We start from the raw sequence: 20,938 nt of genomic DNA, 5'->3' as shown, positions 1-20,938 counted from the left end.
GAGAGGAAGAATAGAGGACATTGTGGGGACACGTAGCTGGGAGCTTTAAATAAGAAGGGTCCCTGAGAAAATGATGTTTGATCTGACATCAAACCTTGAGAAATAATATTTTCTTATACAGATAATTTTTATTGACACATAGTTGCAGTTTCTCATTATGTTATAGAACACACTTGGACCTTTGTTCATTATATAGATTCACCCAGGAGTGATATTCAAAATACCCAATGACAAGTAAGGCAGAAGATAGGCCAATTAGAATAGAAGCAAGCCACAACGCTGGGTCAGGATCCTGGAAGCTGCCTTTTGTGCTGTGCATTAGCCTTTAATTGCCCAGTCATGGGGAGAGGCCTGGGCATCCTGAGAGAGGTTCTCCAGTGGAGAGGGACCATTGGGGAACCACTGCATCTCTACTGGTACTTTTTAAAAAAGTATAAATATGTCCAATGTATTCCAAGGGACATACTTTTGTTTTAGTGGACAAATAAACTGTATATATTTGTGGCACACAACATGATATTTTGTTATATGTATACATTGTGGAATACTAAATCAACTAACACATCCAGTACCTCAAATACTTATTTTTTGTGGCAAGAATATTTTAAATCTACTCTCTGAGCAATTTTCCAGTATACGATACATTGCTATTAACTATAATCACCAGGTTGCACATAGCTCTTCTTTACTGGTACACACTGATTAGATATCAGTCCTGTGCACACTTGGTTTCTCTATTAAAATTCCCTAGTCTTGAATAGTTTAGTCAAATTCGATCCCCCAAATTTAAATCCCTTATTATTTAAGATAGCCACATTGTACAAAACTAATCACTAACAAAAAGTTAAAATAGTCTATCTGAGAAAAATAAGAAGTTGCTGGTTTTAAGAAAGCATTAAATTTTAATGTGTTGGGAACCATTTTTTCCACATAGTTCTCTTTTTTTTTTGTTTTGTTTTGTTTTGTTTTGAGATAGAGTCTCACTATGGTACCCACGCTGGTCTCAAACTCCTGGACTCCAGTGATCCTCCCACTTAGCTGGAAGTACAGGCACATGGCACTGCACCCAGCCTCCACATAGTTATAAAGCGTGACAACATTAAGAATGCTTGATTTATATTTCTTAAGAAATAAGTCAATAAAGAACAATCAGTTCTAAGAATATATTGAATCTTTGGGTTATGATTTTATCTGATAAGTTCAGGCACCTCTTTCAATGTAGGAAAAAGTAAGATATTTTAGCATAAGGTTAAATGTATTATTGAATCCACAAAGTATCAGCAATTGGCTAGTACAAAAAGAATTATGTTACTGCTTAAGAAACATAAATTTATCTCCATCAGAAAAGAACATTACACTAATTGAGCTTGGACTGTTGTATTGTTAAGTATAATGATCTATTTAAATGAGGTCATCATTTTTACACTTGCAAAATATGATAAGCCTGGCTTCCAGGGACTAATCCAAGCTTCGCAAAATCTAAACATTTAATGCTAAAAAATGCAATTCTTATACTTACTAAAAGATCTTATAACTAAAGCAGAAATGCTTACATGAATAACTGATTTGTACTAAACACTGTTAACCCATGAGTTTGTTTATGCCCTATCCTGAGGTAAATTCGGACTTTTGGTTAATTCTAGTAGAAATTTGTTCACTTCTCCCTGGTTCTTCATTTGAACATGTCAAATAGTTACAAATATTTATATGATAACCTTTTATATTTTAACTGCATCAAATACAAGCACTGTAAGAAAAGAAGGAGAAAATTGTTTTTCTTTAACAAATTATGACACAGTTTCTGCTAAAAGGCAAATCGTGAATTTCTTTCATCCTCATATGGCTTACACCTACAAAAGAGCATTGTTACTCATTTGATAAGCGCATTATCAAATGTGTATTTTCAGAATCCTTTATGAACACTGCTCTAGTAAAAATTTAGGAGATGCATGTCACAGATATTCACATCTTAGCTCATTTATCTGCAAGTCAAAGACTAGTTTTAAGCAAAGGAGAATTACTTTGCTTAAGCAACTCCAAGTGACTGCCATTTCTAAAACCCAGGAGGAAAGTGACAAGTACTGGGACAAGCCAGAAGAAGAGTCATTTCCAGGCCTGCAAGAGCTTTTCTGGCAACCTAAATATATTGACAGAGAAGTTGTTGGGTCTCCATATTTCTTCAGTAAGCTTCCATTTGGCAGGCACACTTTAATCAAGTAGATGATTTAAGTTCAGCAACCCTGCATGCTACAAAATAATTCTGACTCAAACTTGCAGGCCTTTTTTATTTGTAGTTTCCCCCTACTCCGCTTTTACTAATAGGGAGGCAAAAATGTGTCCTCTGGACACAGCCTCTTATGTTTGGTACAGGCTTTGGAAACTGTATTGTGGATGGGACCAGACACGGGCTTTTGGGGATCTGACAGACCCAAATGTAAATAACTGTTCCTCCATCTACAACCTGAGTAATCTGAGTAAGCCATTTAACCTCTCAGAGTTTCTTTCTTCTTCTTCTTTTTTTTTTTTTTTTTAACATGGAGTCTCTCTGTGTCCCCCAGGCTGGAGTGCAATGGCGTGATCTTGACTCACTGCAACCTCCACCTCCCAGGTTTAAGCAATTCTCCTGCCTCAGCCTCCTGAGTAGCTGGGACAACAGGCACATGCCACCACACCCACTAATTTTTTGTATTTTTAGTAGAGACAGGGTTTCAACGTGTTAGTCAGGATGGTCTTGATCTCCTGACCTCGTGATCCGCCCGCCTAGGCCTACCAAAGTGCTGGGATTACAGTCGTGAACCACTGCGCCCAGCCTCTCTCAGAATTTCTTTACCCATAATATTGGAAAAAAATAAACTTCCTTGTTGGGAGAATCAGGAATAAGCTATGCACATGGTCTGGCAGACAGTAAGCTGTCAGTAAAGAGTAACTTGATTTTGTTTGTTTGTTATGTGTTGTTTGTGTTGCTCTTGTGGTGGTTGTGGTGGTGATGATTATGGTTTTGCCTGTTCCTCATAAGAGGATCTTGTGTTTGCGTGTTCACAAGCAAACAGTGCTACAGTAGCCTGGTCCCCTTCTCATGGCCTGCACCGGTAGTTCTCCACAGTGGGTGATCTTGCCCCCATGGGGACATATCCTACAATGCACAGAACAGCCCTTCCCCAGTAAAGAATTATCCAGCCCAAATGGTAATAGTGCTGAGGTTAAGAAACCCTGGCCTACATGATAAACATAATAAACTCTAGAGACAGGGACACCTTAACAACCATCAGAGTACTCATCACAAATTTCAAACTATCCATGAAGGGAATGAAGGACCATTTTAGAAATAAGCATGAAGTAAGTATGAATAACTATTAAACAGGCTGCCTGGTCAGTGAATGTGGCTGGGTATGTTCATGATTTATTCTTTTTTAACAGTACATTCATTCTTGCTTCAGATACATATAGCATGATGAAGTCAATGCTCGACACCACCAACCGAGCAAGTAAATAGTTAACTTGCCGTAGACAAAGGGGCTTTCAGTAATGCCCTAAATCTCCAATTCCATGAATTAAAAATCTTAATATGGGTGTGTTACATATCTAAAGGCTGATCAGACTGGACATTTAAGATGAATACACTTTCCACATTTTAATGTATAAAAATGTTTATATATTTCAGTATATAAAAATTTTATGAAAATAAATCTGTTATATAATCCAAACAGAACTGGCCTAAAGCTTTGCTTTGGAGATGACACCATATAAACTAACAGTATAAACCAATTTAGAGTGTGCGTGGACCCTTCGACACATCTGAAATACCTCTGTACACTGAAACGACTGAACTGCCTTTTCAGATCACGCTTACTCAAGCTGGTCCTCTCAGCTCAACAACTTTTATTAGTGGACTATGAGTTTTAAAATACAAAGCTCATGTGTATATGTATTTTTTAATTATCACAACTAACTCAGAAAGTCCTGTTCTCTTTCAACTCAAGCTAGTGAGGTCACCCTAGTCTAATACGGTTTGATTTCTCACTTGAGGAACGGCATTTTCAAACCACTTCAAGAAACAAAGAGCCCTCTTTCCGCCATCTTTCCGCGCTGCCACAATGGTGCGCATGAATGTCCTGGCTGATGCTCTCAAGAGCATCAACAATGCCGAAAAGAGAGGCAAACGCCAGGTGCTTATGTAGGCCCGTGCTCCAAAAGTCGATCGTCCGTTTCTCACTGTGATGATGAAGCATGTGTGGAGGTGATCAGCCCCAGATTTGATGTGCAACTCAAAGATCTAGAAAATGGCAGAATAACCTGCTTCCATCCCGCCAGTTTGGTTTCATTGTACTGACAACCTCAGCTGGCATCATGGACCATGAAGAAGCAAGACGAAAACACACAGGAGGGAAAATCCTGGGATTCTTTTCTAGGGATGTAATACATACATTTACCAATAAAATGCCTCATGGACTGAAAAAAAAAAAAAAAGAAACAAAGAGCCAACCTGGGAAATGTCTGAGGGTAGAAGGAAGTACAAACTTGGGAAAAGGGGTAAAGTCTAGTCATAATCAGTATTCTACTCCCTCCCCCCAATTCTTGAACAATGTACATACAGTTTTATACTCAGGAAAAAAAAATGCCAAAAAATATATTGAATTGACAATAAAGTAATAATTTGTTTTTTATGCCATTTATTTGAAATAGGATTTTGGAAAATTATGCATGTGTGTAATCCTGTAAATAGTAATGAGAGAGAGCATTTGAACCACTGATAACCTAAACTTTCCATTTAATTTTTAATGTAGAAAGGATTGGTGCTATTGAAAAACTGTCTAACTATCCTAGGAAAATGAGACGATGGTCCTCAGGCCACAGTCGTGTAAGTGATGCCAACTGGGAGTAAAGAAAAATGCACTTAACATTATTAGACATAACGTATTTTTAAAAAAAGATTTGACAGCATAGGCAAGTCTGTGGGTGGAAAAATCATGTTTGAAGGCAGAAGAGGCAACAGCAAAGATACCCAGATCCTGCTCTGTGCTTAGTTTAATAGGAAGTGAAGGGGAATTAAGGTTGAGTATAAAAAACATCTTGAGTTGAAGCTCTTTTTTTTTCCTGTGCACAAATAAACTTTATTCAGGTATGAAAAGCAAGTGATTTTTCAAATATGTAAAATCTAAAAAGTGTAATACCCATTGTATTAGTCCATTCTCACACTGCTATGAAGATATACCTGAGACTGAGTAATTTATAAAGGAAAGAAATTTAATTGACTCACAGTTTAGCATGGCTGGGGAGGCCTCAGGAAACAGTCATGGTGGAAGGGGAAGCAAACACATCCTTCTTCACATGGCAGCAGGAAGGAGAAGAATGAGAGCCAAGTGAAGGGGGATGCCCCTTGTAAAACCATCAGATCTCATGAGAACTTAGTATCACGAGAATAGCATGGGGGAAACTACTCCCATGATTCAATTACCTCTCACCAGGTCCTTCACACAACATGTGGGGATTATGGGAACTACAATTCAAGATGAGATTTGGTTGGGGACATAACCAAACCATATCACTCATGGACTCATAATGAAGTAATCATTAAAGGACTTACTTCAGCGAGGAGAGCACAGACTGAAGGAGCCAGATGGAAACAAGAATATGTGAGTCAAGAAAATGGTGAAACATGCCAGTAGGAAAACCTATCTATATATCTAACTATCTGTCTATCCATCTACCTACCTACCTACAATGGTTAATTTTATGTGTCATCTTAACTGGACTAAAGGGTGTCCAGATCTTTAGTTAAACATTATTCTAGGTATATCTATGAGGATATTTCTAGATGAGATTAATATTTAAATCAGTAGACTGAATAAAGCAGATTCTTCACCTCAGTGTGAGTGGACCTCATTCAACCACTTGAAGGCCTAAATAGAACCTAAGGCAGAGTAAGGAAGAATTCATTCTGTCTGGCTGTCTTCAAGCTGGGACATGGGTCTCTTGCCTTCAGACTTGGTCTCGAACTGGAACTTACACCTTTGAGCTGAAACTCTTGATAGCCTAGTCTCTTTAACTCAGTGACAGAATTTGGTGCATCCGAGTTCCCAGAAATCAGAAGTATTGCTGCTTATAAAGCCACAGCACGGCCTCAGCAAAGACTGAGAAGGAATGACTGAAATCAACAATGTTGTAAAGAATATCACTGACAAGGTAAATAAGAAAAACCTTGAAAAAGCAGAGTCAAATTCAAATTTAAAACCCTATTTTAAACAGTAGGCGAAGAACTTAAAAATCTCACCAACCTAGTAAAAAGGGAAATTTATATAATTGCATTTCAATGTTGGTGAATTCATAGATTACAGATACACAGAGAATTTTAGGGAAAACTGAGATGAGTGGGGGATAATCTTCCAGGTTACGGTGAAGGAAGAGTCTGGGCAAATAGGGGTGACTGTGTTCATCCCTTTAACAAGTATTAACTGTGCCCCTATCACATGCCAAGCACCAGGCTGCATGCACTGCAAAGACAATAACATACTCCCTGCCTCAAGCAGGGCACAGGCCAGCAGGAGACTGGATGAGTAAACTCATGATTAGAATCGTGGACATGCTCCATTCTTCAAATATTTTCTTGTGCTCTTGATGATATCCTGCATCCTATTTCCATCTTGTATTCACCCAACTCAGAGTATAACAGCTACTTGCATTGAAAATGTATTTCTTCAAGAATAGCTGAGGTTTAGATAAATCTTTATAACTGTGAAAAAGTCTGAAATCCTTTTGTTCTAACTCTTTGAGAAGGCTGTACCAGAACCTCACGACGCTGCTGTCACTGCCACTGACCTCAAACCCAGGCCAATGGAGATGGATCTCAAAGATGAGCTGTCCAATCCGCTCAAGAACATCTTCCAGAATAAGATTTTCCAAAACTTTCCATTCTGCACTTTCCAGATCTGCCTTGAGAACGTCAATCTGTAACAAAGCAATGAAATGAGATCAGCAGATTTAATAAAACCATCTTGATATAGGGAGTTTCACAGTATAACTATCTCTGAAGGAAGCAAAATTTTTAAAATTTTAGAGCTGAGGATGGTTTTCAAGTGGCCATTTATGACATGAATTTCTAACCTCATTCCATACTAAATGTTTTGGTTTTTTGTTCTTGTTTTAAGAGATGGGGTCTCAATATGTTGCCTAGGCTGGTATAAAACTCCTGGGTTCAAGCAATCCTCCTGCCTCCACCTCCTGAGTAGCTGGGACTACAGGCGTGAGCCTGTTATGTTAACATATGTTAATACACAAATGATGAAATGCCACGTAAAAATCACAACAGACTCTCTTGCTTTTTGCCCAGTGGGAATGGATATCTGAGAAGGAGAAGGTAGAGTGGGTGTATCACAGACCTCTGTGCACCCCACAAACTATCTGCCACCCCAGGAAACTCAGCCAAGTCCTGACAGAAGGTGTCTACAGAAAGGAAGTGACAGAGGGCCACTGCCTGCAGGGACTATCTTGCAAGCCTTATTCCCCCAACCCCAACTTCATCAAGACTGGACACCAAGGAAAAAGTTATTGAGTATCTGAATATTGAACTATAAAAAAAAATATTATTCTATGATTTCTTTACAATGTACATACCAGTATAGCATTCTAAAAAAAAAAAAAGCAGCAACACCATCCTCTGCTTATTTAATGAACACAAGTTCACATTCAAGTGAGACAGAATAAAGGAAGAAGATGATTGGAAGTTCAGTATTTTGCAATTAATCAAGTCATGAGAATCAGCTCCTCTTCACTGCCCATGCAAAAAATCCGTTAGAACACCAGAACTCTAAACATAGTGAAAGTTCATCTTTACCAAGTAGTTATATGTACCTGACACCATGCTAAGGGTTTCCCCTTGCAATATCCATTTAATCCTCTCAACAACACTGTAAGGGTGATTCTGTGAGTATCCCTAAAGTTTAGGAAACCAGACTCAGTGAGGAACCTATCCCCAGTCACATGGCTAGAGAGGCAGTGGTGAACTCTGAACAGAGTCTGTCTACAGAGCCTGTGTTCTTAACCCCTACATAACATTGCCTCTTCCAATACACCCAAGAGGAAAAATAGGTGACTCAGAGTCCCAAAGAGGTTTGGAGTTTGGAAAATAAGGTGCTATCTAGAGAGCGAATATAGGACAGTGAATAAAGTATTATTATCAATATTGCCAGTTTACATTTGCAGAGCACTTTTCAAGGGGGTAATTTTACCACATGGAGGAAAGCTGACAGCATTCAGACATAAACTGGAATAATGAGGCTGGAGGAAATCATTGCAAAGGCTGCAGCCCCACAAGGGGACAGCAGAACCTTAAGCAGCCCTTCAGGAAGCTGTTCACTGAAGTCATGAATATCCTGCCCCATGAAAGTGAAAATAACTTTGCTTGTTTAGAAAAACAGATAAACACCAAGATGTATGCTACCCATTATTTCCCTTCTCATTGCATGTCTGTTTGATAAGTTTCTCATATGAGGCTCAAATGTGAGGCTCCTTGTGCCACAGAAACGTTCTGACACAGTTTGGATGTTTGTCCCGTCCAAATATCATCTTGAAATATGATTCCCAATGGTGGAAGTGGGGTGTGGTGGGAGGTGTTTGGGTCATAGGGGTGGATCCCTCAAGAATGGTTTGGTGATGTCCTCGAGATAGTGAGTGAGTTCTAGCTCTGAGTTCACGTAAGATCTGGCTGTTTAGAAATAGTGTGGCACCTCTGCCCCCCCTCTCTTGTTCCCTCTCTTGCCATCTGACAGGCTGGAGCCTCCTTACCTCCCGCCATGATTGTAAGCTCCCTGAGGCCTCACCAGGAGCTGGTGCCAGCACCATGCTTCCTGTACAGCCTGCAGAACCATAAGCCAAGTAAGCCTCTTTGCTTTATAAATTACCCAGCTTCAGATATTTCTTTATAGCAACACAACAGTAGCCTAACACACATTCCTTGGGTGATTTCAGAGTTGAATGGAAGAGAAGGTACACAGAATTTACATATAACAGCTACAAGAAAATGGGCTTTGTCCTGATGCCTGAGACTCTGTGAGACACGGTTTCACATTCTTGCCTTGGATTGTACCTCCCGGTCCACCAAGGAAAAAGTGATGGTAATACCCCAAGAATACTGAGTGCCTTAGGAAAGACTGGGTGTCTGTAAACCAGCTTGTCCGTTCAATAGTTCCAAACTCAAAGAGAAAACGTTAAAACAAAACAAAACCTTTCTTCATGAGAGGAACTGAGCAAAGACAGGTTGCATGTGAATACACAACAGGCTAAAATAATTCCTGTGAATCAGACACAGTGAAATTTAGCTGGGTGCAGTGGCTCATGCCTGTAATCCCAGCAGGTGGATCACTTGAGCCTAGGAGTTCAAGACAACCCTGGACTACATAGTGAGACCTCATCTCTACAAAAAAATAAATAAATAAATAAATAAATAAATAAATAAATAAATAAATATTAAGTAAATTATTTCACTCATTTTTCCAACTCTGCTCCCTGGTCATGTCCTATGACTTTGCTTAATCTTTTGGCAAATTTTAAACGTAATAATACTGGAATAGGGAATAAGCTGCCAAAGGAAACATTTAATCAAAACTTCATAAAATTTTCTAATTGGTACAGAAAATATCCAAAACCTAAAACCAGCATTTGTTCTATCAATTCACATAGCCAAGAATGTCTTAGGTTCCTTACAGAGTCATGTTCACCACGGTTTTCTGTGAGTTTGCATGTGTTGAATGTGAGGAATACATCGAAGTATTAAAGGGACAGAGTAAAGTTCATCAGCTTTAAATTGACCTAAAAACTCTATTAGTGATGTATAAGGAATATATTTTGTATATTTATTCCAAACATCTTAAAAATAAACTATCAATCAGAAGTTATGAGCAAATCAAAGGGAACCAAATCATTAGGCTAAATCGTAGCAGAGCCTTTCTTTGAAAATCCAATTTTCATTTATAAAATGCTAATCTATTCTAAAGAGCAAAAAGTATTTTCAAACACAACAATACTCCCACCCTCTTTTGATTCCAGTGACTGAAAATCCGCCTAAATCATGCAGCCCAGGGTGGTGCCCCCTGGGGAGCACATAAGCTCTTCTCTGCCTTCTGACCTGAGAGTGCAGGCAGCCAAAAGGCTGTGAATAAAACATGCTCTGCTCTTCCAGTGTGCTTTTTCTATTTCTCGCATTTTAAAACGTCCCATTACTGCAATGATTTTGCAAATGTGATTTCCATTATTACTGCATAATGCATCCAATATTATTGTTATTATAAAGCACTAAACACTACTGAATAGGATATGCCACTTTTAAGATTCTAATATCAGCTTTCAACAATTATGCCACTAAAAGTCATACAAATGATTAGATGGGAATAATCAAGTGCCAATACTAATACAGTTAGGATAAATCAGGTTTGTGGAGAAAAACAACTTAAGGTTAACACCCAGAAAACTCTGGAATAAGTGACATTCTTGGGTAGAAAGGTCTCAAAGAAAGTAGATGAAACAACGTATTTGGTATTATTTCCAGTGTATTAAAGGGGTCCTCCTATCAAAAATTATCTCCTTTTCCTTGTACCTGCAATATCCAATCAATTGACTTTCACAAACCTTTTGAAGAAATGAGAATTTTCATTTTTAACTGGATTAAACCTGATGGCACCTGGCAGCTTCCTCATCATAGGCACAAGTTTATCCCTGTGATCATCCACCCAGAACTGCAGAGATTAGAGGAAAGGGGAGGAAGAAGCATGGGTGCTTGTATCCATTTCCAAGGGCTGCCGTAACAAAAGACCATGGATTGGGAGGTTTAAATAACAGAAGTGTATTGTCTCACGGTTGTGAAGACTGGAATTCCAAGATCAAGTGTCCCTCTGAGAGCCATGAGAGAGAATGTGCCTATGCTGCTTGCATGGCTTCCTGTAGCTTGCTAGCAATCTTCAGCATTCCTTGGCTCCTGCATCACCTGATCTCTGCCTTCATCTTCACATGGTATTCTCTCCGTATGTCCAAATTTCCTCTTTCTATCACAACATCACTCAGATTGGAATAGGGACCACCCTCCTCCAGTATGACCTCATTTTAACTAATTACATCTGGAATGACACTATTTCCAAATAAGGTCATATTCCGAGGTACTAAGGTTTAGAATTTCAACATATTAATTTGGGGGAGACAAAATTCAACCCTTCACAGTGTTTGGGGTAGCTTCTGCAATAGGGCTTCTGCAATGTGTTTAGGAGCCAATTCCCAGGGCCAATGGTTAGGAAAAGTGCCCTACTCCAGAGATCTAAGGGCCAGCAACCATCTAACACAATTATGGTTATCATTCTAATGGATAAATCCTTACATCAGCCAAGACTGACGGCTCTGACCTCGCCAAGTGCCAAACCCAGGGCAAGTCAATAAGTTTCCAAAGTCAGTTGAAAACACCATCACGAAACCCCTTTACTTCATTCCTTGGTTCCTTCTCAGCCACACAATCAGGCCTACTAGGAGCAGTTTGTCTTTGGCCTTCTCCTATTCCCTGTATGGGAACTCATTCAGACTACTCAATATCCTCACATCTACAGTTTCTAATCTGAGCCTTTTCCCCTTTAAGAGGGCTCTCAAACAAAACACGCAGATTCTATGACATGTTTGCTGGCCTGCAAGAGGGTAGAAATGGAAGCTGCAACATCTTTTTAGTAAAGCCTAGCTCTGGGAGTCACAAACATCACTTCCACTGCATTCCATTGGTCAAGGCAAATTGCAAGCCTAGCCTGCATTCAAGGGGAGGTGAAATAGATTCCAGCCCTTGAGGGAGGAGTGGCATACACAGAAAGGGGAAGAGAAGTTATTCATGGCTAAATTTGCAAACAATTGACCCTAGTAATTAAAAGCAATATTACTTTATAGAAATCCATAAATCAACTACAGTAGTACAGTGGACAGGAACCTTTACTGGACACAAATAATACTCCAGAAAAAATGAATAATAAAGCCTTTATTCATCAGAATGCTTTTAAAGATGGAATATTAATAAAACATGGCATCTGTTATTAGATTTGGTTTTACTTGACAGTTGACAGAGAACCTGGGATATTCAACGGATTAAGATGACTAATAAAGAAAAAAATAAATAGGACAACTAAAGTAAATATTTGTAAGTCTTAGATACTGTATTAGTCTGCTAGGTCTGTGTCTTAGTGTGTTTGCACCACTCTAACAAAATACCTTAGACTAAGTAATTTATAAAGAACAAAACTTTATATCATACAGTTCTGAAGGCTGGGAAGTCCAAGTTCAAGGTTGGCAGGTTTGGTGTCTGGTGAGAACCTGTTCTTCAGAGATGGCATCACCTATGTATCCTCACATGGCAGAAAGTATGGAAGGGGAGCAAAGAGGCAAACTCCCTCCATCAAGCCCTTTTATAAGGGCACCTAATCCCATTCACGTGGCTAGAGCCCTCCTGACTCAAACACATCCTAAAGGCCACACCTCTTAATACTGCTGCATACAGCTGAGCAGTGGCTCATGCCTGTAATCCCAGCATTTTGGGAGGCCAAGGCAGGCAGATCATTTGAGGCCAGGAGTTTGAGACCAGCCTGGCCAACATGGCGAAATCCCATCTCTACTGAAAATACAAAAATTAGCCGGGTGTGGTGGTGAACTCCTGTAATCCTAGCTACTCAGGAGGCTAAGCCAGAAGAATTGCTTGGACCCGGGAGGCAGAGGTTGCAGTGAGCTGAGAGGGCACCACTATACCCCAGCCTGGGAGACAGAGCAAAACTCCACCTTAAAAAACAAAACAAAAAACTGCTGCATTGGGATTCAGTTTCAACATGAATTTTGGAGGAGACAAAAACATTTAAACCAGAGCAGATTGGGTGGTTTAAACAACAGAAATTTATTTTATCCAGCTTTGGAGGCTGGAAACCCAAGATCAAGGTGTCAGCAGGTTTGGTTTCTCCTGAGTCCTCCCCACTTGGCTTACAGATGGCTGCCTTGTCCCTGTGTCCTCTCATGGCCTTTCTGCACACACTCCTGGTATCTCCACCTTTTCTTACAAGGACACTAGTCCTGTTGGATTAGAGTCTCACACTTATGACCTCATTTAACCTTAATCACCTCCTTAAAGCCCCTATCTCTAAATACAGTCACACTGGGAGTTAGGGCTTTAATCTATGAATTTCTTCAACCCATAACAAATCTAAACCAGGTATTTTTGCTATTTAGAGGCAACCACCATCTCCATAAGTGTTTTTAGAATACATCCTTTTTACTATTATGGCAGCCTGTAGTGTCTCCTCTACAGTTAATGGCTAACTGTGGTTTTAGATAGTAAAAGTGTGAGCCACCAAATTAATTGGAGATGAGTCACAGAGAATGTAGTAGATATTATTTTCCAAAGATGTAACACCAATATCTCCCATCTAACATGCTTTTCTACATGTGGCCTTGACACCCCCACCACTGGGACATGGGATCAACCTATGTAGTCACACAGGGCCCCAAGCCTAGAAAGGTTTAGTTCTTGATTTAACACTCTGCTGTCACTGTCTTGAAGTTCTTAACTAGCTTTGAACAAAAGACCCCTCATTTTTATTTTGCACTGGGCCCCACCAATTATGTAGCCCATCCTCCAGAATTTTGATGAGCTATGAATGACTGACTGACTAACACAGTCTGGTAGAAGTGATTCTAAGTAGCGTTCAAGCCTAGGTGGTAATGGGTAATGCAGCTTCTACCTTGCTCAAGGGTATATTCATTCTTGAAAACTTTGGCCATCAGGAAAGGTGTCTGACTGCCCTGAGGCTGTACTGCTATGAGGAAATCCAAACTAGCCTTTGCAGAGAGACCCATAAAGAGGTCCTGAGTCAATAGGAAGAGAGAAAGAGATGCCTGGCCAACCCCCAGCTGCTCCAAGCCTTCATCTGGCTTCAACTACATGAGAGACCCTGAGCCAGGAGCACCCAGCAAAGCCCTTCCCAAAACTCTGCCCCACATAAACTACGAGAGAGCATCAAAGGATCAATTGTTGGGTTAAAAAGCTAAGCTTGGGAGCTAATTCATTATGTAGCAATAGATAACTAGAGCAGAGACTAAGTGCTATTTATGAAAATCTCTTTTTAAAAAGGTGAAAGTTACTTGTATTGTGTCAAGTACTATATACTCCAAAGCTGTGCATTCTAGAAATTAATAGGCATTTAACCAAAAAATATTTTCTTATAAAAGCATACATGGTCATTATTTAAAAATTAAAATCATAGAAAAAAGAAGTAAAATACCAATAGTCCGGAATTTTAAAATAGTTTACTTCTAAACTCCCAAACATTTTTCTTTGCTATAAACACACACACACACACACACACATGCACACACACAAACACACAAGACAAATTCTAACACATATGAACATAACTGGAACACACATTTTCTACAAAATTGAAATTATCCTATGTTTTGAAATCTGCTTTTTAGCATAACAGACCATGAATATATTTCCATGTCAATAAATTTTCCTCTAAAATTTTCTCTCAAAGAGAGGCCCTCAGAGCTTTCAGAATCTGAAGGAGGTGACTGCAGGTCCCCAGGAGGGGTGAGGAAGATGGTAAGTGGGTGAAGCTCCAGATCTCAATTCAAGAGCAGCTCCCCTTTGATCTCCTTGACATATTTGGAATCCCTCACAAATTTTCATTTGGGAAAAGAGCTCACCTGCTTAAAAAAAATATGAAAGACTCTGTCAATAATGTATTCTTAATAGTTTTTGTAATGATTTAATTTATTTAATCAGTCCTCCTTCTGGTGGCCATTTTGACATTTTCCCAAATGGATGATGTTACAAACTGATGTGATCAACAAACTGGGCAACCAAGTTTGTGTGTGTGTTCTGTTATTTTCTTAGCATAAATCCCCAAAAGCAGGATAGCAGGTTCAAAAAATGGTTATGGTTTACAATTTTTAATTGTCCTAACACCTTCGTGTCCCTGGCTCTTGAGGCACTGAAGACAAGGCAGGTTGTGCTAAGCTGGGAGCCCAGTGCAGACAAACCATAAAAGCCTCCTCTGCTGCCACCAGCCCAGTCAGCACCCAGCTGGTTTTCTCATCCTGAAGCCACATGACGCACGAGGGCATTCCTAAACCCACCTCCGCCTCCATGTCTGAACAATTCCCTCGAGTAGACAAAAACCTGCATGCTATTTAAAGGAAGAGAGAACAAATCAGTTTTAACTAAATACATGTTAAACTGTCTTTACATAATGTTTCATTTTAAATATTTTGATAAAAAAATGCTTCAACTTATTGTTTTATATTAAATATTTAAAAGGATATAGGTTTTTTCCCACCTGGAAAATGCATATTAGAGTTTAAAACTGGCAATTACTATCGATCATAAAAACAACTGAGCATTATATTAATCAAAATCCCTAAGAGCCAAAGCTACACAAGTAACACCAATAAAATGTCAATATGAACCGTGCAGTTTATCAATCACCTAACCAGAATGAGGGACTTTACACTCAGGCTCTAATTGACCTGCAAATTCAGCTGCTTGCCTCCATGTTTTGGGGCCACAATCATATACTATAAGGCACTTACTGATGCCTTTTATAAAATTTCTCATTTTGTAAAACAGAATTCTGAAAAGAAGTGTTGTAAATGAGTTTATATTTTAAGAATTGTTATTTATTTGGCCACATCATCTAGTTATTTATGAATATTTTTAAAATTGAATTATCAACCAGGCATGGTGGCTCATACCTGTAATCCCAGCACTTTGGGAGGCTGAGGTGGGTGGATCATTTGAGGCTAGGAGTTCGAGACCAGCCTGGGCAACATGGCAAAATCCTGTCTCTACTAAAAACACAAAAATTATCCAGGCATGGTGGCACACACCTGCAATCCCAGCTACTTGGGAGGCTGAGGCAGGAAAATCACTTGAACCCAGAAGGCAGAGGCTGCAGTGAGCCGAGATCATGCTACTGCACTCCAGCCTAGGTAGCAGAGCAAGACTATCTCAAAAAGAAATAAAATAAATACATAAAAATAAATAAATAAATAATTGGATTATCATCAATTCCCTACCACCCCAACAAATCAACATTCATTCTCCATATTCATTACAGTTTGGGTCAATATTCAATCACAATTTTAAAATAATTACATCAATACAACTTCTTGCTTTTTCATTTAATGGTGAAAAGTTGTTACTTAATGATAAAATATATCTAGGCTTTTATCTATCAAGTTTACTTAAAGGAAGACATATCTGTACCTGCAAAACTAGAAGCTAAATGCATTAGAAAGAGGGTCTTGTTGTTGTAGAAAAATAGAACAAATTAATCTATTGTGAATGTGAACAAGAGGTTTAAAAGTCTCTTTGAGAGTCTTAGACTTTAAACACACTAAATCAGTTTCAATTATCACTGTCAACGGGCAGAAATGTAATGGTACAAGATTTCTGCTATCACTAGGAAAAAAAGAGATGAGGTTTGCCCTACAGATTACGAGAAATACGAAGGGTCACTCTAAGCTAATGTGGGACCAATTCTGAACTGATAATAAAATAAAATACTTTTATGTAGTAATTAGCTTACAAAAATGACCTCTGCAGTGAACAACACTCTACAAATGAATTAAAAAGGAAATGAGGAAAACATTTACAAGCAAAGACTCTTTTTTTCTGGCCAGATAGGGAGCTTGATGAAATAATCCAACCTGAGGCTGCTGAGCAAGAATCTCCTGAGCTGGGTGAGGTGATAGAATACGCAGCCCCAGAAACCCAAGTCAGGGACAGATGATGGGTGAGCTGGTGACCAGCCAAGATGTCGGAAGTCAGCAGGATGAATCCTATGCAACAGCAAAGAACCAAGCAGGAACCAAGCAGCACAAACGTAGGCAGGACTGAGGCGGTAGCAAGGGACCTGGCCGAGGGCAGAGTCAGGCAGAAGGGCAATGGCAGAACCACGGACAGCTCCTGGCAGCTGCTTTTCTGTCTTCATTTGTACCCTACTTCCCTGGGAAGCTGAAAACAAATCTCTTACCTTAAGATCAGAACCCAATGCCTTAAAGTTACATCACCTGGTTAATTTATTTGCAAGTGTTCCAAAGTATTTTTGGGAGGGTATGGGACATAAAACTCAGACATCTATAAATGATTCTTAAATGAGTAGATCTATAAACAAATAACCCAAGTAAACATCCAAATAAAATCTTCAGGAAGACATGTTCTTGGGGTTCAGTAGGAGAATCTTTGCCCTTAGGTGGTGGAACTGGGTCAACCTCAGAGCACGCTGGAGCCAGTAATGTGACTTAAGGAAAAAAAAAAAAAAAAAAAAAAAAAAAACACGGCCCCAGTGCAAAAAGCAAGCACTAATTTAGAGGGACACAGAAGAAACGCATTTGGTATTTAGTTTTTGCTTGTGTTTTAAGCATATACTAAAATATAAGTGAGAAGAAACTAGGGATAGAAGTAATGAAAGAATCAGCAGTGAGTGGGGTCAAGTGTTAGAAGCCAGAAATGAGAGGTGAGACAACATTAAGAAGTCTCGGGATGTGTGTGTACACACATGTGCATACACACACACAACACACACACACATGACAGGAATGCAGCTTTGAAAAAATATATACAGGAAATTATTTTTACCATTGAGTCTAGCCTCACCTCAGACTTTAGTATCACCTCTAATTAATCAACCTCACAGTCTCAACTTTCCCTCCCCAGTCATACAACATATGAGTCCCAGTGCTGCAGTTAACCCCAGCACAACAACTCACATTAGACCGGTCAGAGCCACCTTGTTGTCCTCCATTTCCGAACCCCATGCAGAGTTCTAGCGAAGTAGGTAGCATGGTCACTCTTGTGTTGATCTTTTGATTCCCTTACCTGGGCTGTAAGTTCCTTCAGGGCAGGAATCTAACTTCTCTTTAGGTATCAAGTTCCTATCAGAGGTCCTGGCTCACAGCAGGAGCAATATCCTATCAGATAACAAGTCCCACTTATTCTGCCTCCGTAACACCCTCTCCTTGGCCTTCCATCCTCCACCTTTGTGATCACCTTGCTTCAGACCTCACTGATGGAAAGAGAGGAGACAAGAGAGGTCAAGGGTTGGCAGTTACGAATAACAGCAGTTATCAATTCCATTGTTCCATGGGGCACAAACGTTGTGTTACGGTCTTGATTTTCAACTCTTTATGCACACAACACTTAGCCAAATGTAATTCTTTGCTATTCCTCAAAATGCCACTAAAACCTTTCTGCCCGTTTCTCTATTCATGTCACTTCCTTTTTGTGGAACACCGGGAATTTCTGCTGGTCATCTCCCCCTCTGACAGTATACAGGGCACCACAACTGCCCTGCAAGTACAGGCTGCATTGCATCAAGAAATTTGCATTGTTGGATTTTTCTAAAACTCTTATCACCATGATCTAAAGCAGGGGCAATAATCTGAGAAAGGATGACTTAACATAAATTCTGACAGGACTTGGAAATAGATACAAATTGGTTTTATCTTACGGAATATTTCATTAGCATTAAACTATAAGGCTCCCATTCAAATATATTTTCTAGTTAAATGAGATCAACACTGAAATAAGGAAATGGATAATATCAATATGTAACGATCCAAATGGCATTCAGTTTTTTATTTTGTTGTGGGTGTGTACAAGGAAGTGAACTGTTCAGATGTAAGACACTGGAATGTTTAGGAAAACCACTGAGCTGCTGTCCTGAACAGTAGAGGCTTGCCACATGTGGCCACTTTAATTTGAATTAATTCATTAAAATTAAATCAAATTAAAATTACAGTTTCTCTGCCACATTTCAAGTGCTCAATAGCCACATATGGCTAGTGGCTACCATACTGGATGGTGCAGCCACAGGACATCTACATTACCACACAAAGTTCTACTGGACTGTGCCACTCAGAGGATTACACACAGCAGCATCACCGAGAGGGCTCATAAAAACAGAGTTTCTCACTCAGTAGATCTGAAGTGGAGCCTAAGTACTTGTGTTTCTAATAAGAGCCCAGCTGCTGGTGATGCTGCTGGTACAAGGACCACACTTTGAGAATCACTGGCCTTGGCTGATAACACCAGGTGAGCTTTTCATGGTATGTGTGCACAACACTCTCAGCCTCAGCCCACAATCAGATGCAGAAAATATCCACATGCTGGTAATCTTTGGCCTTGGAAGGTATAGGATAGTTTTCTAACCAGCTGCTTTCTTAATTATGATATAACAAGGTTGGAATTTCCTAAACACATGCCAAAGTTTCAGCGAGGCTTATAGTCTCTGGAACTGTGTGCAAAAATGTATGTCTGTGCACATAAGCACTTTCCTAAGAACAATGTGGTGGCTGAGGACCTTGACTCTCAGGCAGGTTGTTTAGCCCCTCGGTGATTCAGAGGAAAGCAATAGGACCCATATCATCCATATCACTGGGCTGTGTTGAGACTAAACAAGAAATGCATATGAAGCACCATACACAGAACCTAACACAGAGTAAGAGCGCCATCAGTGTTAGCTGTTGTTATTTTCACCCATTCTCCATAATCCAAAAAATATTAAGATGGTCTGATTTAAGTTACTATCAAAATGTGCCTTCTGTGAATAACGGCAGCTATATTTTGGGAGGTGGCTCAGAGGCAAAATTAAAATTTGGTACGGGAAATATACAGAAGTATCTCAAACATGATAGCCAAAAGCCATCTATATACAGTACATTAGCAGATGAAATTGAAAAGTTTCTTCAACTGCATTTTCATCTGACAAGAGGCAAAAGAGGTATATATTCCTTATGCCTTATACTGGACTACATGCCTGATAATTATTTATTTTTTAATACCTAGCCTCAAACAGACCAGATGGAGAGGTAGATGGGTGGATGGGTGGATAGGTGGATGGTTAAATGGACCACACAGGTTCTGGGTTATTGAAGATTACAGCCAGTAGGGACTTTGTGAAAATCTGATCCAACTCCTTATTTAACACACAAAACCAAATGATATACTTAAGATCACAAAGTAATTAATTAGTGACAGGGGATTCCACATCCCAAACATCATTCCTCTGCTTTGAGTCTTAGATGCATTTACATACACACAAACACACACACACACACACAAACACACACGCACACACAAACCACGGCTTTGAGGCAAGTCTACAACTCTAAGTCTTCATTCTCCTTAGAAGTTAAGGGCTAGCTAGGTAAACTTAAAGACAGCCACAACATTTTAGAAAGCAGCACAGTCCCTCTTTTCTCCCAATATCTTTTGAAAGTTAATATCCCTCTATGCCAAGAATATCTCTGCACCAGGAGTGCCCAGAAAGGCACAATCTGGTGTTTTCTAAATTTACCTCTGATCAATACCAGTTTGCACATTAATACAAATTCAGATCCGATGAAATGTACTGAAGAAAGCATTTTATAAAATAAAGAAAATAGCAATATATACTGTAGTTTAAAGGCAAATATAGCATAGCAGGACTGTTGCTTGCCCATGCATCCATTCTTCCTTCTTCCTCAACAAAACCCTGGCTTCCAGCTGACCTCAATGCTGCCCAAACAAGACTGTATTTTCAGTCTCTTTATGACTGTGTGGCCATGTAACTAAAATCTGAGCAATAAGATATAAGTAAAAGTGTCATGTGGGATTTTCAGAAAGTTTCCTTAAAGGAAAAGGCTATACTTAGTGCTTCCTCCATCATTTCAACTGCAGTGAGGATGTAATGGCTGGAGCTCCAGCAGCAATACTGAACCATAGGAAGAAGGATTACATGCTAGGGGAGGAGGTGGGGATAGCTGGATGGAGCTTGGGTTCTTGATGACTGTGGAGTCTCCATACAAGATTTGTACTACCTCCCTCTAGACTTCTTTTATGTAAGAGGAGGAAGAAATTTTTTTTTATTCCCCCTCCCCTATCCCCTCCCCTTCC

At 39.5% G+C, this 20,938-nt stretch overlaps 1 protein-coding gene across 1 annotated transcript in view; it reads right to left on the bottom strand.

Annotated features, from left to right (window-relative positions):
• Positions 1-5,473: 5,473 nt before the first annotated feature.
• Positions 5,474-20,938, bottom strand: part of METTL24 (methyltransferase like 24) — a 113,282-nt gene continuing 97,817 nt past the window's right edge. Inside the window, exon 6 of the mRNA XM_017889624.1 lies at positions 5,474-6,945. Coding sequence (XP_017745113.1) covers positions 6,631-6,945 — 315 coding nt within the window. The 3' untranslated portion in view covers positions 5,474-6,630. The remainder of the gene's footprint in view (positions 6,946-20,938) is intronic.

Source organism: Rhinopithecus bieti, unplaced genomic scaffold, assembly GCF_001698545.2.
Source record: "Rhinopithecus bieti isolate Rb0 unplaced genomic scaffold, ASM169854v2 scaffold_18548, whole genome shotgun sequence".
NCBI lineage: Eukaryota > Metazoa > Chordata > Mammalia > Primates > Cercopithecidae > Rhinopithecus > Rhinopithecus bieti.
Note: the sequence above shows the minus strand (reverse complement) of the source record. Positions and strands in the feature narration are given on the sequence as shown.